The sequence below is a fragment of the Phyllostomus discolor genome, chromosome 11, assembly GCF_004126475.2.
Source record: "Phyllostomus discolor isolate MPI-MPIP mPhyDis1 chromosome 11, mPhyDis1.pri.v3, whole genome shotgun sequence".
In the NCBI taxonomy this organism is placed as follows: Eukaryota; Metazoa; Chordata; class Mammalia; order Chiroptera; family Phyllostomidae; genus Phyllostomus; species Phyllostomus discolor.
This window is the reverse complement of record NC_040913.2, coordinates 23,888,802-23,905,271: the sequence shown is the minus strand read 5'-3', so window position 1 is coordinate 23,905,271 and position 16,470 is coordinate 23,888,802. Positions and strand designations below refer to the sequence as shown.

Here is a 16,470-nt window from a genome sequence, read left to right as displayed (position 1 = left end):
CATTTATTTCTATGTATTAGGTAGAGCTGCTATGAGTCCCTGTCTTGGTAGTCTGGCCTAATGTAGTAGGTGTCCCATAGGGTCCAGTGGCACAGCCTCCCCTATCACCCAAGGTGGGTGCTCGAGGTGTGCCCTTCGTGTGGGCTTAGGAAATCCTCCTGTTGTAGTGGCTATTGATCCTTAATTGCTGTTGGCAGGTCATTGGGAGGGATTTGGCCTGTTGCCCAGGCCAGTCAGTTGCATGGACTGGCTGTGACCATTGACCACCAACTTCTACCCTCCTTGAAGGATCAGTGAAGCAGGGATGAGGTGGTGGCACTCTGATGTGTTGTGTAGCTGTGTCTGCTTGGTATACAGGCTCTGGGATTCCCTGGGTGGTGCAGGCCAAGGTCAACCCGCACCTGTGTTCTGCTCAGGGCCACCCTGCCTGAGCTGTAAAGCAATCTGAGATGGCTGCTACTTGTGTTTGGCTTGGATATTCCCCGATGAAGCCCAGCCGTGAATCTAGGTTGGCTGCCGCTAGTGCTGGGCCTGGGGCCACTTAGCGAGAGGTATGGGGGTGGAAGCCAGCTATTTTTTATGTGATAGGATTAGGAAACTGTGAAGCATGAGCGGAGACCAGCCATTCATATGGAAAAGTCACGGTTAACATTTTGGGTGGGCCCGTAAGTTGGGTGAGGTGAGTCTCAGGGGATCTCCAGGGAGGTGTGAACATCTCTTTGGCTCTGCGGGCAGAGATTTGGAAAAGGGACAATGGCCTCTGCCTGCCTTTCTGTCTGAGAAAAAGCTGTCCCCCAGCTGCAGCCTTGAGGCACTTCAGTTCCTTCCTGTATGTCACTGGTGCCTTTCAAGCTGCTACCCTGGTGCTGGAGCTCGGAGGGAGTGAGTCTGAGTAAGTTTGTGTGTGGGTTCTTTAAGGAGAACTGCTTGGTACTCCAGAAGTTTCTTCCACTGACTCAGTCCCTACTGGCTTTTTATGGGGATTTATCTTCCTGGCACTGGAACCCTGGACTGGGAGGCCTGGGTGGGACTGGGACTCCTCAGTTCTGAGATATCCCTCCCCAATTTTTACCCACCACAAGAGGATATGGGACCAGCCTGTTCCACATCTCCACCCCTCCTACCCATCTGTACGGATGTGGTTTCCTTAATTCCATAGTTGTCAGTCTCCCATTCAACTCTATTTCTGATGGTTCTGAGTGATGGTTGTTCTATATTTTAGTTGTAATTTTGATGTGGTTGTGCGAGGAAGCAAACCAAGTTTACCTATGCTGTCATCTTGATGAGAATCCTGCATACTTATTTTTAAGATAATTAATCTAGACTTGGCTGGTGTGGTTCAGGGGATTGAGGGCAGACCTGCACACGGAAGAGTCACAAGTTCGATCCCCAGTCAGGGCAAATGCCTGGGTTGCAGGCCAGGTCCCCAGTGGGGGAGTGTGTGAGAGGCAACCACACATTGATGTTTCTCCTCCTCTCTTTCTCCTTCCCTTCCTCTCTCTAAAAATAAGTAAATAAAATCTTTTTTAAAAAGATAAACATTCATATGTATGTATCTGAGCAAGGTCTTGAACATAGAGTCCTAAATTTGAATAGCATGTGCTGTATTGCTTATAGAATGACACTGAAGCCCTACTGCTAGTGTCTCTGTTCAGTTTCCTGGAGCATAGTCAACACTTTAAAAATACTCATTGTGAAAAGGGATGTAAAATTTATCTATGTATTTCAGTTTTATTTTAGTAAAAACAAAGAAGTGAATGAATGTATTTGAATTTTTTAGTGAACGTGATGCCCTTGAACAGGAAGTAATTGAGTTAAGGAGAAAACATGAAATACTTGAAGCCTCCCACACAATTCAAGCTAAAGAAAGAAGTGAATTATCAAAAGAGGTAAACTTATCCAGTCATTTGCATTTTATTGTACAGTGATTGTGGACATAGGACAGAACCGTGGGTGGCATATTTTTTCCTTTTGATGTAGTTGCCAGAAAAAAAGGGGCCTTTAGTAGCTGAGTTTGGGTGAAAAATTGCAAGGTAAGAATTAGCCCTTTTTATGTGGTGAGCGAAAGCACGCATGAAAGAAAAGACATTGCTCTGAATGCTGTCTCTGTGCACGCGCAGGTAGCAACCTTGCAGCAGACTGTTACTTTGCTGCAGAAGGATAAAGAATATCTCAATCGCCAAAACATGGAGCTTAGTGTTCGCTGTGCCCATGAAGAGGACCGCCTTGAAAGACTTCAGGCTCAACTGGAAGAAACCAAGAAGGCTAGAGAAGAGATGTATGAAAAATATGTGGCATCCAGGCAAGATTTGCATTCTTTTCCATGTACAGAGATATAAATTAACACACACTTCTTTGAGGGAACTCTTGCCTTTGGGGAGGAATAGTAGTTTTTGTTAAGGTCTTTAAGATAATATAATATGTTAACATAATAGTTCATTTTGTTTCCTTACAAAATGTTCTCACTTTAAGTGATTTTTTTTAAACAGACTTTTTGGCTTTTCCAACAATCAAGAGCTTGTTTCTTTTAGATATGGTATATACATATACTGTAACTTTTTATTTTGTTTCTGACTAAGATCATATCTATGTAAATGTTTTTGAAGGAAAGTATGTAAGTATCTCTATAGAGGTGTCTTTTCAAAGAAAATACAGCCATGCGGAGCCTGACCAAGCTGACCTTTTCCTGTGGGAAACAAAAAGAAGGATGAGGAGACAGCACAGCAGCCTGTGTAAAGACCGGACTCTGGCCTCAGACTCCTCGGTTTCAGTGCCGGCTTCTCTCTGCTGCTAGATGGACAAGTGATTGCAGTTCCTTTCAATAGTAGCCCTTATAATGTCTGAGTTACTTATTTTTAGCAGCACATCAAAAACTAAAACAAATTCTGCCCTTTAAGAACTCACACATTCACAACTTTTTCCCTAGCCTGTGATATTTTTCATCTGTTTCTGCGCCTGCGAATACTCTGCGTAATGCTTTGTGACCTTGCTCAGAGATCACGCTGGCTCTAGTTGATGTGCTTTGAAGGAAAAGTTTTCTAAAGAGTTAGTTAGAGTCATTTTGTTTCTATATTTTTTAATACAGTGTGGGGCAAAGTTAGGTTTACAGTTGGTCATATGGAAAATAATACAATAATGAATAAATAATAATACAAGAATAAATTCTTTGCTTCACATACTCACATCCCTAAACCTGCTTTTTCCCCACCCTGTGTTATCTGTCTGTCAGCCTACCGCACACCAGTTTATATTCTTAAATGAAGGACATGTCATACACATCAGTCTTCATCCATATACATTACAAGCTATCAGTAAAATATTTTTGAAGATGAATAATTATTTTAAACAGATTAACATTTCATGTAGTGGTTAAGTCTTAAGGATGGAATGTTTAAAAGAAAATCTTGGAACTAGTTGGAACAGTATTTTTAGGAATTATTACATTTATATGTAATAACTATGTTTTCAAGCAGCATTGTATTTGGACCATATTTGACGTATTAATATCTTATTGAAGGGTAAATATCTGTTTCTTTTACAAAAATAAGTTCATGGATATTCCTTTTGACTCTTTGCAGAGATCATTATAAAACAGAATATGAAAATAAACTGCGTGATGAACTGGAACAAATCAAATTGAAAACTAACCAAGAAATTGATCAGCTTAGAAATGCCTCTCAGGAAATGTATGAACGAGAAAACAGGTAAAAAAAAGTATAAAATTTATTGTATATTTTATTTCTCTTTATTTGAAGCTTATATTTTTATTGAAATTAAACTTTATTTCTGTGGCATAATGTCTTTTTAAATACAGTAAATAAAATTTGTTAAATATAATGGAACATTGAAGGTTTGAGATGTTTGATAACTAGCTTAGAGCATGGTTTATCAGACCATAGGCCTCTTTACTCTGGTATTCTTATCATCCCTTTATTACCCTGGTAACCTGTCTTTTTACTCTTACCTCTGTTCAGATTGAGGACAGAGATGGAAGGAAATTAGAGAGTACTGACACAGGCCAGTAGTTCTTCCTGTAACCGTGCCCAAAATCTCTACAAAATTTTTTAAAACTAGAATAATTGGCAATATTGCATATGCCTCATTTAGCTGCTGGTCCTAAAACACATCATGTAAAATAATCTTGAAGGAGGATTATTTTTATTCATGCAGATACTTTCAGGTCAGTTACATAGTAGGTTCCTTAGTGATGGGCAGTATTAGGGGGAAATAAATGCTTCATATTTCAATGGCATTTATTTTTAAATACCATCATTATAGTTCATATGACTTTTGAAGTTTATATTTTAGTGCGAAAATTTTTTTGAAGTTGACTGAACTGTTATACTAGTTTATCAACATGATTTGAGTATATGATATTTTGATCCTTGCCAACAAGCAAGACTTTAAATCAGACTAAGGTCAATGTTAGAAAAGTTTACATTTGGGCTTTCATGACAATAAATATACTTATCTAACAAATGTTTATTGAGACCCACTGTGTGCCAGATACATGCTAGATGCCATATGCAGGGGTGGCGTCTGCCTTCACAAAGCTGGTAGTCTAACACAGAATAAAGACAAAGAAAAAATAAGTATGAAGATAATGGAGAAAACAACAGGATACACAGGATGAGACCACATCCACCAAAGTGTATGTAACCCAGCCTTGGGAAGAGTCAGGGAAGACTCTGTGGAGGGAGAAATGGCCAAGCTAATACCTACATGATGACTAGAGTAAGACTCTCTAGCGAAGAGATTGGAGGAAAGAGTATATAGCATGTATAAAAACCTGGAGACAAGGAATCATGAACATGGACAACTGTGGTGATTGCAGGGTATGAGGGTATATGATGGATAAATGGTAATGAAAAAAACATGTCATAAAAAATTTAAAAATATTTTTAAATGAAGCTTTTTGAGCAACAATATCATTTTGTAGGTCTACAATGCAGAATGAGGAGCAGGGAGTTGTAAGAAATGAAACAGAAGAGGGAAATGGGTCCAAAGTGGGGAACTACTGAGAAATTTTAAGAATATGCATGATCTGATCTGATCTGATTTTACATAAAGAAACCATTCTGCAATGTGGAGAATAGATTGGAGGAATATAAGGCTGTAGACAGAAAGGCCACTTTTGGCAGTTGTTTTCATTATCAAGATGAGAAATAATAATAGAACTGAATTTGTAGCCATAGCGAGGGAGAGGAATGGGCCAGATTGGGAAAATGTTCAGGAGGCAACAAGATTCTGTGACGGGACTGGATTGGAGAGTGATAAGTTAAGAAGGTCACCAGGTTTCTTTCACTTTCTCCTCCCTCCCTCCCTCTCTCCCTTCCTTCCTTCCTTCCCCTCTCATATTTATATGTTTCCAGATGTGCAGCATTGTAATTTGATTATCTGTATGCACTACACCCCTAAAAGTCTAGCTATTATTTATCATCACCAGATTTCTTGATTGGGCAACTGCATGGATGGTGATGCAATGATTAAAACATTAGAAAAAGGCAAGGTTTTGTTCCATAAACATGATACATTTAGTTTAGTTTCATTGGGAGTGTCTGAGAGAGGGAGACAGAAAAGTCACCTATGTATGGTTCTACATCTCAGGCGAAAGATCTGCACGTGAGATAGACCTATGGCATAGGTGATACTGTTTCTACTTTACAAATACATTCTTTTAGTCCTGTGACTCAATTCTGTTATGAATTTTATAGGCTTTTATTGACCAACTTAATAACTTAACAATTTATGGAATTATTTCTATAATAATATGCATGATGATTTCCAAAGAATCCATATAGTCACATAAACTTTGGTATATAATTATTTTGAGAATTCCTTATTGCTTAATGTTTATTGTTATTATTGTTTTTTTTTAAAAAAAAAAAACCTTTAAAATGCATCCATGATAACATAAGCTTAGATAAATTAGCCCCTATTCCCTAAGATAGTTGATAGATGTAGTTGATTTCTGGAACCTGGGAAACTGAAAGGTTTCCTTTTTCCCATTGTTCTGACTCCAAATCTACTTCAAAGTGGATACCACCTAGTGAGAAGATTCCGGGATTGGGCTGCTGTTGGGCAAACCCCAGTCAGCCGCAGGACCCAGAGCCACCCCCTGGGTTTTGAAGCTACAGGGGACAGTTGCCACAGTGGTGCTGAACTGCAGCCTGGACCAAATGGCTTTGAATTGCAATGGGACTTCTAGCCTACTAGCTGTGTGAGCTCGCCTTTACCATTTTATTAATGTCACAAAATCCAACCCTGTATTTTATGTGGCTGAATCTTTTTGAGCCAGTTTCCTCATTCTGGCAGGATGAACCATATAGTACAATGTATGTCCCCTGCTCATTTACAAGGTTAAAGTAAATTGTAAATTATTTCATTTGAAATTCTCCAACTTAAAAATAATCAAGGAAAGGATCTTAATATTCCTTGTTTATAAAATAGAAGACTTAGAAAACACAAGTTTATGCATTTAGATATTTTTATGTCTGGACAAATTAATTACTTGCTTTGGACTTGGGTGTTTAATTGTGCCAATTGTATTTTATCGAAGTGTGCTATTACAATATGAATTAAATGCATGAAATACTTATACTTGCACATTTGTACTTAATCTTACCTGTCTCCCAATAGACATTTTTAGAAGAAACTTAAATGATAAGATTAGAGAAATATGTTTTGCCTTTGGTTTGTTTTCTATGTGGGGGATTTTAAAAGAGAGCCTTTTATTTTCCCTTCCACATGGAAAAGAAAGATGAAACTCATGCCATCCAATCTTCTGCAGTCAGTCGTACTTGTGAAGTTAAGGGTTGAGAGGGAAGAGGAAGAAAGTGAAGAGATAAAGATTTGAGGAAAGGCAGAAATAAGCAAAGAGAGAACTTAGATATCTGGATACATCAGACATACTCTACAGTCGCTCCTACCCTTATCCACGGGGAACATGTTCCGTGACCCCCGGTGTCTGAAACCACACTAGTACCAAACCCGATATATATATACCATACATGTGTTTTTTCTATACATACCGCTCTTTTTACTTACAGGAAGCTCTTTATAGCTTTTCTTTGGCATATTTGAATTACCAGCATCACTACTCTTGTGCTTTGGCATCATTACTAAGTAAAATAAGGGTTACTTTAGCACAAATGCTGTTATACTATGACGATGGATCTGATAACCAAGAAGGCCACTAAGTGACTAATGGGCAGAGAGCAGACAGATACAACGTGGACACATAGGACAAAGGGATGATTTGTGTCCCTGGCCAGATGGAGCAGGACAGCATGAGGTTTCATCATGCTGCTGATTGGAATGGCACGCACTTTAAAACTTCAGAACTGTTTATTTCTGGAATTTTTCATTTAGTATTTTCGGACCACGGTTGACTGTGGGTGACTGAAACTGTGGGTGAGGAAGGGCTGCTGTACTTGAGATAATAGTGTGTATGTATGTGATGCAGATACCGGCCCGCAGTGTCCACATCATTATGGATGAAACGAGGCATTTACACGACTCCTGGATCTGGTGGAGGAAAAGGGACAGCATGGCTTCTCTCTCAAGAGGAGCAAAAGCGGCTGCCTCTGCCATGACAGGCCTTTATTGGGTTTCTCTGGCCATTACAGGGTGGTCCTCACTTACTATGCACAGGTTCACTTTAGGTGGTTACCTTTTACAGAAAACAAGGGAGAGAATGCTGCTAATCACATCACAGAAGAGGGATATTTGCAAATGAAAAGTCAAAGTGGTTGAACCAGTTACACTCATCCTTGGAAGGTTTAGCATGGTTTTTAGGAAATTACTTTGCGGTAAATGTCCTCAGTTCAGGGTGAGGGAGTTTTAGCAAAAAGCAAGACTCGTAGCAGCCTAGGTACATTGCAGGCCTGATGTCCCACAGGAGAACCTATTCATGAGCGTGGGTCCTGTGCATCTCCAAGTGGGAGCTGGGCCCACGCCACACAGAACGGTCTCCTACATGTTTGCTTTGGCTCAATCCGTTAATTGAATTTCTTGTCTTTTTCTGTACTTTATAGTTACTTTAAAATACCAGTTCAGCGCTGTGGGAAATAGTGAGTCAAACCCACTCTGGTGGTGAAATTTATTATATAAATAACATTTTTGCTTAGTAGGTATTATATAACTAGAATGTGCAGACACTCTTACACATTTGGAGGTAAAGAATTATTCCTTGAATGGGCAGTATATTACAAAAGAGATTTGGAGTAAAAGGCCAAACTTAAATTCTGGCTTTACCACTTATTAGCTGAGTGAATATACCATTTAATATCCTTGAAGTTTAACTTCTCTTACATAAAATGAGCTAATAATACTATTTCACAGGGTGACCTACAAGGTCTAAATGAGATAATATATGTGAAAAATGCATTTTAAATTATAACTATATATAAATGTAAATGTTTTGATACCTTTTGCCAATATGTAATACTTTAAAAATTCTTTTACCATTGTGTTGACAATTTAAATAAAATGAATGTTATATATTTATACAATTTAAGGTCAACATAGCATTATGGAACAGTTTATTATCATTAAAAGGCACTATTGCAAAATATATAATTATTCTTAAGTATTGGTCTCTACTGTAATTAAATATCAGTATAGACAGAGGGGTCTGTATACCCTAAATTTCTGATTAAAATAGCTATTTGTTCCTAATTAATACTGTGAGGTAATAAAGTCAGGCGAGATCAATTCAGCTGATTAAGTTTTTTCTAAAGTAAAACTACCACTACCATTACCTAAGGTAATCTCATTGCTGTAAACAGAAAGAACTGTTCTCATAGTGATGCTGTAAAGAAGGCAAGGATGAATCTGTTACAGGTATTCATGATGCTCTTGATGGCACGCAGAATATGGAAGTTCAAATTGCTTTAGAATTATTTGTAAGGGGGAGAAGCATTAGGGAAAAGGAGATGGAAAATAGGCTTTTAATGGTGATCGGCATTGCTTCAGTGTTCCCTACCATTTCAGTAAAAACTACCTTGATCACAATTTATCATCTTCCAAAAGTACTCAAGGAGAAACTTTAATGACATAAGCTTGAAATTTGTGTATAATCTTGGAGTGATAACAAACACCTTTGAATCATAAATCTGAGTTTACTTACAGAGGTTAGTAGGGGGCATGTAACACACCACAGTAGGTGAAACGGAACTCTAGTGTACAGAGGCTCCATTCCTCATGTAACAAGTGGATGCCCTCATTAGTGCCTCAGCAAACTTCTGTTGCTCATATCTTACCAGATACCTGTATACTTCTTAAAGTTCTTGAATGGGAGATCTTAAGAATAATCTCCTTTGTCTTTTCAGTTATATTATTCTGAAAGTATAACTTTCTATATCTTAACTTCCCAAATAATTGTAAATGAAATTTTGTTATCTTTTATTGTTAATTATGTTCTTTATGCCTGTAGATGATAACCTCATGTGTTTACTGCTTAATTAATAATCTTTAAGTATTTCAAGTTTTCTAGGGTGTTTCAGATATGAAGCAAAGTTCAAGTTATGTAAGAACTTGGATTTAGCTGCAGTATATAGTTCATGGAGGCGGGGGTACTGCCTAAAGCGGGAAAGCGTCACATTTTAAAAGGCCCTGTTCATAAGTGGGGAAATTTGGGTGGTTTTATAGTATAAGAGTGACATCATACATATACACTTTATATTATAATGTATATTATGTTATATACATTATAATATAATGTACATTATATTATGTATACATATATATTTTTAAATTGTGGTTGCAGTGTGGGGTGGATTATATGTAGTTGAAAAGGGAATGGAGGCAAGGAGATTGGTTAGAAGACAACTGGATAGTTTAAGTGAACACGAGAAATGGAAAGGAAAACAGCTGGACATGAGTATGTTTAGCTAGCAGAACTGGGAAGACCTGGAGATCGACAGGAAGTGCACATGCTTCAGGAATGACTCCAGCTCTTCTGCTTCCCTCGTCTCAGACTGGCGCTCAGACGTGGCCGTCAGCTCCAGGTCGCAGACAGGATTTAGAAAGGAAGATGACAATTTCTGATCTTTCACAGATATGGCAGTTCTGACCAAGCCCCGAAGTCCCTGTCTAAGATTACGTACTTTATTACTAGAAACATTTCTCTACAGTGCCCCAGTATTACTCTCCTCAGCCCTCGGAGGACCAGCAGCCTTCTCCGTGTCCCCCAGTGCACTCTTACAAACATCATCATTTTCTTCCTACAGAATAAGAAGTCTTGGGAAGCACTGCCCCAATTATCATTCTCTAGACGAATACCTTTGTATTGTTTATTTAGATTTGTATATTTAGATAGCATACTAGCAATACTATTTATTACTCAATAAGTAGCTGTTATGCATCAAGTGTTATACTCAACATACATTGTAGAAATGATTAAGTGGGACATTTTATGAGGTCACAGGGATTAGTGTCCCCGTTTCACAAATGAGGAAACTGAAAGGGTGTGACTTGCCTGTGAGTACAGGCTTTTTCTTTGGTTAAACCAGACACATCTGACTCCATCATGCAGTGCAGACTCCCGTTTTACTAGTTAAGGCTATGAAAACCGACAGAAGACTTCTAATGAAAATTGTAATTTTGGTGGTAATTTACTTAGAATTCTTGAGATCTCAAGAGTTTGCAAACCCTACTTCACTCTTGAGGGCTGAGTAGTGTGGATCACCAGAACTTTGTAATACCATTCGTTTTTTTTTTTTTTTATGGGAAAAATATATTTTTGTATGTTCAACTACAGTTGTCCCCATTCCCCCCACTCTCCCCTACCCCCACCTCCCACACTCAATCCTACCCCCCTTTGGCTTTGTCCATGGATCCTTTATATATTCTTTGCTGACCCTTCCCCTTCTTTCCTGCATTATCCCCTTCCTCCCTCTGGTTACTGTCCATTTGTTCTTTATTTCAATGTCTCTGATTATATTTTGTTCATTTGGGGTTTTTTTATTGATTAGGTTCCACTTATAGGTGAGATCATATGGTATTTGTCTTTCACCGCCTGGCTTATTTCACTTAGTATAATGCTCTCCAGATCCATTCAAGCTGTTACAAAGGGAAGGAGCTCCTTCTTTCTTTCTGCTATGTAGTATTCCATTGTGTAAATGTATCACAATTTTTTGATTCAGTCACTTACTGATGGGCACTTAGGTTGCTTCCAGCACTTGGCTATTGTAAATTGTGCTGCTATGAACACTGGGGTGCATAGGTTCTTTTGAATTGGTGTTTCAGGGTTCTTAGGATATAATCCCAGCAGTGGAATTGCCAGGTCAAAAGGCACATCCGTTTTTAGTTTTCTGAGGAAATTCCATACTGTTTTCCATGGTGGCTGCACCAGTCTGCATTCCTACCAATGGTGCACTAGGGTTCCCTTTTCTCCACATCCTCACCAGCAGTTGTTATTTGTTGATTTATGATAGTCATTCTGACTAGTGTAAAGTGGTATCTCATTGTGGTTTTATAAAAGTATCTGTAATTTTGAAAATTTGTAGAAAGGCCTTTATTTTTCTATAAAATGGCTTAATTTTTTGACCGGGCCTACCTCTCTGACCCTGTTCTTCTAAGGCCCAGACTCCCCCCTTGTAATGAGAGCTGGTCCCCTCTCTCCTGCTCAAGGACACAGCTCTAGCAGTCTTCCCCTTTGTCTCCCATGTGGGCAAAGTTTTCCCCTTTCTACCAGGTCGTTTCAACCATGTACAAAATAATATTTCCCTCATCTTTAAAAAGCCTTTTTTATCTCCATTTTCCCCCTCATCAGGGCCCTATTTCTTCGCGCCCTTTTTGGCCAAATACATGCAGAGAGTCTGGTATACTCCTTTGTTATCACTGTGCCCCCATTTTTAAAAATTTTCTAAGAAGCTTTTGTCCCCACTCCTCACCCTGTACCACTCCAGCAAAGCTGTTCTTATAAGCCCCCAGAGACCTTCATGTTGCCAAATATCTAATGGTCAGATTCTCAGTTCTCATCTTTCTTGACCTATTAGCAATATTTGATACAGTTGGTCACTCCCTACTCTTGCAAACACTTTCCTGAACTGGTTTCCAGGATACTTCACTTTTACTTTTCCCCTTTTTCTACTGACTCTAGGAAGTCTGGGCACTACTCACTCCCTCTGCTTTCTCCTTGGGATCTTTTGCAGCTTCTCTATCTTATTTCCATGTGGCTAACTAATAAGCACCTTAAATTTATTATTTCCAGAAGCAAACTTCTGTCTATCCAACCTGCTCTGCCTTTAGGCTGATCCAGCTCAATTAAGGACAACTCTGTTCTACCTGCCTAGACCAAAAACCTTCAACTCACCTTGAACCTCTTCTACCTTTTTTATATTCTGTGTTCTGTTTTTCAGTAATCCTTTTGGTGGTCTTCAAAATTTATGATCCCTTCCCATCTCACAGACTCTCCCTTGGTCCCAGGTACTATTACGTCTTACCTTGATCATTTCCAGAGCCTCTTATGTAGTCCCCTGGCTTCCCTGTGTGCTGTCACCAGTCTGTTCTCCATCTCACTCAGTAAAAATGCAAATGATTGTTATGGACAGTGATACTACATGATCTGCTGCCAGTTCCCCTGTCCTCACTTGACTCAAACGTCATCATTTGGTTTAACTGTTGGGTCCATTTCTCACCTCAGGTCTCTGTATTTGTGGTTCACACTGCTTGACACTTCACTCCTGGGTACCCAGAGCCCTGTTTCTTCACTTTCTCCAAGTCTTCCTGTGCCACCTGTTCGCTGATGTCTTTTCTAAAATCCACCACAGCCCCCTCACACTTGCTGCCCACTAGCCCCTCCTCTGCCTAGTTTTTATCCTTAGCACTTAGGACCTACTAACATACTTTTGGTTTCTTTTCCACCAGAATGTAGTTCCCATGCGAGTAGGGATTTTCATCTGCATAGTGCTGGATTCCATGTACCGATGTCTGGTGCCTAATAAGTGCTCAATAAACATGGGTTGAATGAAAGAATAGATCGGCCCTGCTTCAGAGAAATCACGGATTTTAAACAGGTGTTTTGCATTTTGGTGCTTCAATTTTTCATAATCTTTTAAAACCACAGTTTGGGTTGGATATTTATCTACTTTTGGCCCAAGTTTTCACATCTATAAAATGAAAAAAACAATCTGCTTGAGCACCAACTTAGTAAGATAATAGGAAAGTATAGCACGTTCAGTGAAAAGTAACCTCAGAAAGTTTCTACTTTTAAAATGCATAACATTCCCTATGAATTGAGTTAAATAAAATTTTTACTTTGGTTTTTTATGTCCCATTCACTTTTCAGCTAAGTTACTTTAAGAAAAAAATGACCAGTTATTGATTATATAACAACAGATAATCAATCCACTTGTAACCCTTCTATTTTATGCCATATTTAAAACAAAAGCATCAGATATAGAAATGAAGTTTCATATTTCGTCCAGAAAGAAAAATCTGAAGGTAGAAGTGATTAATTCAAATGTTTTCCCTATAAATAAGCTTGTAATATAAACAGCCTGTTTCTTTTTTTTTTTAGATTTTATTTATTTATTTATTTTTAGAGAGGGAAGGGAGGGAGAAAGAGAGAGAGAGAGAAACATCAATGTGCGGTTGCTGGGGACCGTGGCCTGCAACCCAAGCATGTGCCCTGACTGGGAATCGAACCTGCAACACTTTGGTTCACAGCCTGCGTTCAATCCACTGAGCTACGCCAGCTAGGGCAACAGCCTGTTTCAATTCCTTTTTGTTCCAACTATAAAAAAAATGTCCACTCTTATTAACCAAAAATATTTTATGTGCTGACAGAAGGAGAAGAATGGGTTGCTCGGTTGCGCCTGCCGAGCTCTTCTGACAGCCGTGGTTTTTCACTATTTTTTCTGGTAAATCTCAAATTCTGAGGCATTAGTGATATTTAGTCAAGCGAAGACATGCTCTTGGCCTGGCCAAACTCTGATTCGTTTCTGTTAGAATTTCAATGGTTCCTAAAGTTTTTCTCATTCTTCTAAGATTTTTTTTCTTAACATTTTCCAAGTGTAAATTTAGATTTGGCATATTGGTACTGTCAAATTTATCTCTAGTAGTAAGAAAATACATTCCACCCTGTACAGAAGTCTGTTGTATGTTTTGTACTGAGGTTTCCAGGCTTTGGATGGGATATGAGATACTTCTGGATAAACTTAGATGTATAAAGTTATCTCTTTGTAAATATGCTAGATTACATATGAAATACATGGATTTTATTGCAGTATTAAAACCATTTTTAGAGGAATAACTAATAACTTTAAGTTTCTTGTCTGAATGTTATAATTTTAAGTGACGATATCTCCTACTTGTTTGTCTGTGGAAGTTCTGGGTTACATCTCTTTCTCTAGCATGATTATTAAGAGGATCATCTTTCACTCTAAAAAATACCTGAAGTTGCCCCAGCTGGTGTGGCTCGGTGGATTGAGCACCAGCCTTCAAACCAAAGGGTCGCTGGTTCGATTCCCAGTCAGGACACATGCCTAGGTTGCAGGCCAGGTTTCCCAGCTGGGGGTGTGTGAGAGGCAACCACACACTGATGTTTCTCTCTTTCTCCCTCCCTTCCCCTCTCCCCTCTGTTTATATTTTAAAACAATTCTACCAACTCCCAACATCTTTCTCCATTATCATAATTATACTTGATTATATATACATATATATTTGAGTACATATATAGATTATGTATTGATATATGGATTATAATTATATTTGATTATATGTAACATATTCAGCTTGGACTTTTCAAACTGCACGTACAAGCTTCTGTAGCTCAGACATGTTACAGGTAGTTTCTATCAATTTTTCAGCTGTGTCTTTTGAAGAACATTTGGATTCCTTCTGTTCTTTAATTGTATTTTGTTACATTTTCTAATGCATTTAACATTTTAAAATGGATAATTTATTAGTTATGTGGCATTTATGCTTTTATCTATGGCCAGAATACAATCCATCTGGTGTTTTTCAAACCAGTCTAAATTTGAAAAAACAAGGGCCATAAAAACAAATGTAAAATATGTTCACAATTTTTTTCAAGGCTTATTTATTTTATTTTATTGATTGATTTTAGAAAGAGAGTGAGAGACATCAATTTTTGTTGTTCCACTTATTTATGCATTCATTGCTTGATTCCTATATGTGCCCTGACCAGGGATCAAACTCACAACATTGGCCTATCAGGACAATGCTCTAACCAACTGAGCTACCCAACCAGGGCCTCAAGACTGATTTTTAATATCTGTCTGTGCTATGAGATAATCATGTAGTATAAATCTCATAATGACAGATTTTCCTAATGAGAAAACTTCTGTGAAATAAAGGAAATCTTAGTATGCTGAAGAGCATGACTCTAGAACCAGACACTCTGGGTTCACATTTGGGCTCCGTAGCTTACTTGTATGTGACCGTGCGCTAATACTTAACTTCTCTGTTTCAGTCCTGTCCTTTATAAAATAAAGGTAATGATACAGCCGACACTTTATGGGATTGTTGTGGAGGTGAAATTATAACATGCTATCATAAATATAGTATGTTATAAATATAAAAGAATGACATGTAAAGTGCTTAGAATAGTTCCTAGCACATGGTAAGCATTCTGTTTGCTATTACAATTGTTGTCAGTGGAAGAATACTGCAGTTTCTCTCTCAGACTTAATTTGAAATATTAAAAGTCAATAGATAATATTAAAGGAAGTATTTCTCTATTTTAAAATAAATTATGCTGCTCCTTACAGTTGTTTGCAGGTTGTGGGCAGGGGTATGGAAGGTGCAGTACCCAATTAGGAGTAAGGGTTTACACAGAAATCTTATCAGCAAACACTTACAAGAGGACTTACTAGTAGAATCCTCAGTGTTTAGCACTTTCTTTCATTCATTTCAGTTTTCTCTTTTTGAATTGCCTTTACTTATTTGTTTTTCTAGGTCCAACTTACATGTTTTCCCTTAATTCACTCACCTCTCTTTTTCCAATGAAAAATAATCAGCCCCTCCTCTTTTGGGCCATAAAATTTTATTTATGCCTTGATATAGCACTAATTACAGTTGGCTGGATGATATAGATTGTGGCATGGTGAATGCACTAGTTACCCTCTAATTATACCTCCTTTCGTAAGCCCTACTATTAGTTTAGTCTGGGTTTTATTTCATTCCCTGGGACTTGCTTTTATTTCTAATGCCCATTATTACAGGAAAAGCAATATAGCTAGGGACTGAAGCTCCTCCACCTACCAACTAGGCATTCATAATTAATCAGTACTGTAAAAATGATCTACATGGAATTTTGTTACTGAAATAACATATAGAATAATGAGACTACATTTGAGATATGAAAATTGCAATCGATTTGTGATGATTTACTGACTAAAATGTATAGATCATCTAGGAATGAAAAAATCATCTCTGATATACTTTGAGAATGTTATTCTATTTATAAAAGTAAATTTTCATGTTTCAGTTCAATAATAG

At 38.1% G+C, this 16,470-nt stretch overlaps 1 protein-coding gene across 2 annotated transcripts in view; it reads left to right on the top strand.

The window, feature by feature from the left end:
* PIBF1 (progesterone immunomodulatory binding factor 1) overlaps positions 1-16,470 on the top strand; it is a 181,444-nt gene that overhangs the window by 42,972 nt on the left and 122,002 nt on the right. For both annotated transcript variants that reach the window (XM_028526719.2, XM_036011297.1), the window contains 3 exons: positions 1,781-1,889; positions 2,121-2,302; positions 3,579-3,704. In XM_028526719.2, the coding sequence (XP_028382520.1) occupies positions 1,781-1,889; positions 2,121-2,302; positions 3,579-3,704 (417 nt within the window). The remainder of the gene's footprint in view (positions 1-1,780; positions 1,890-2,120; positions 2,303-3,578; positions 3,705-16,470) is intronic.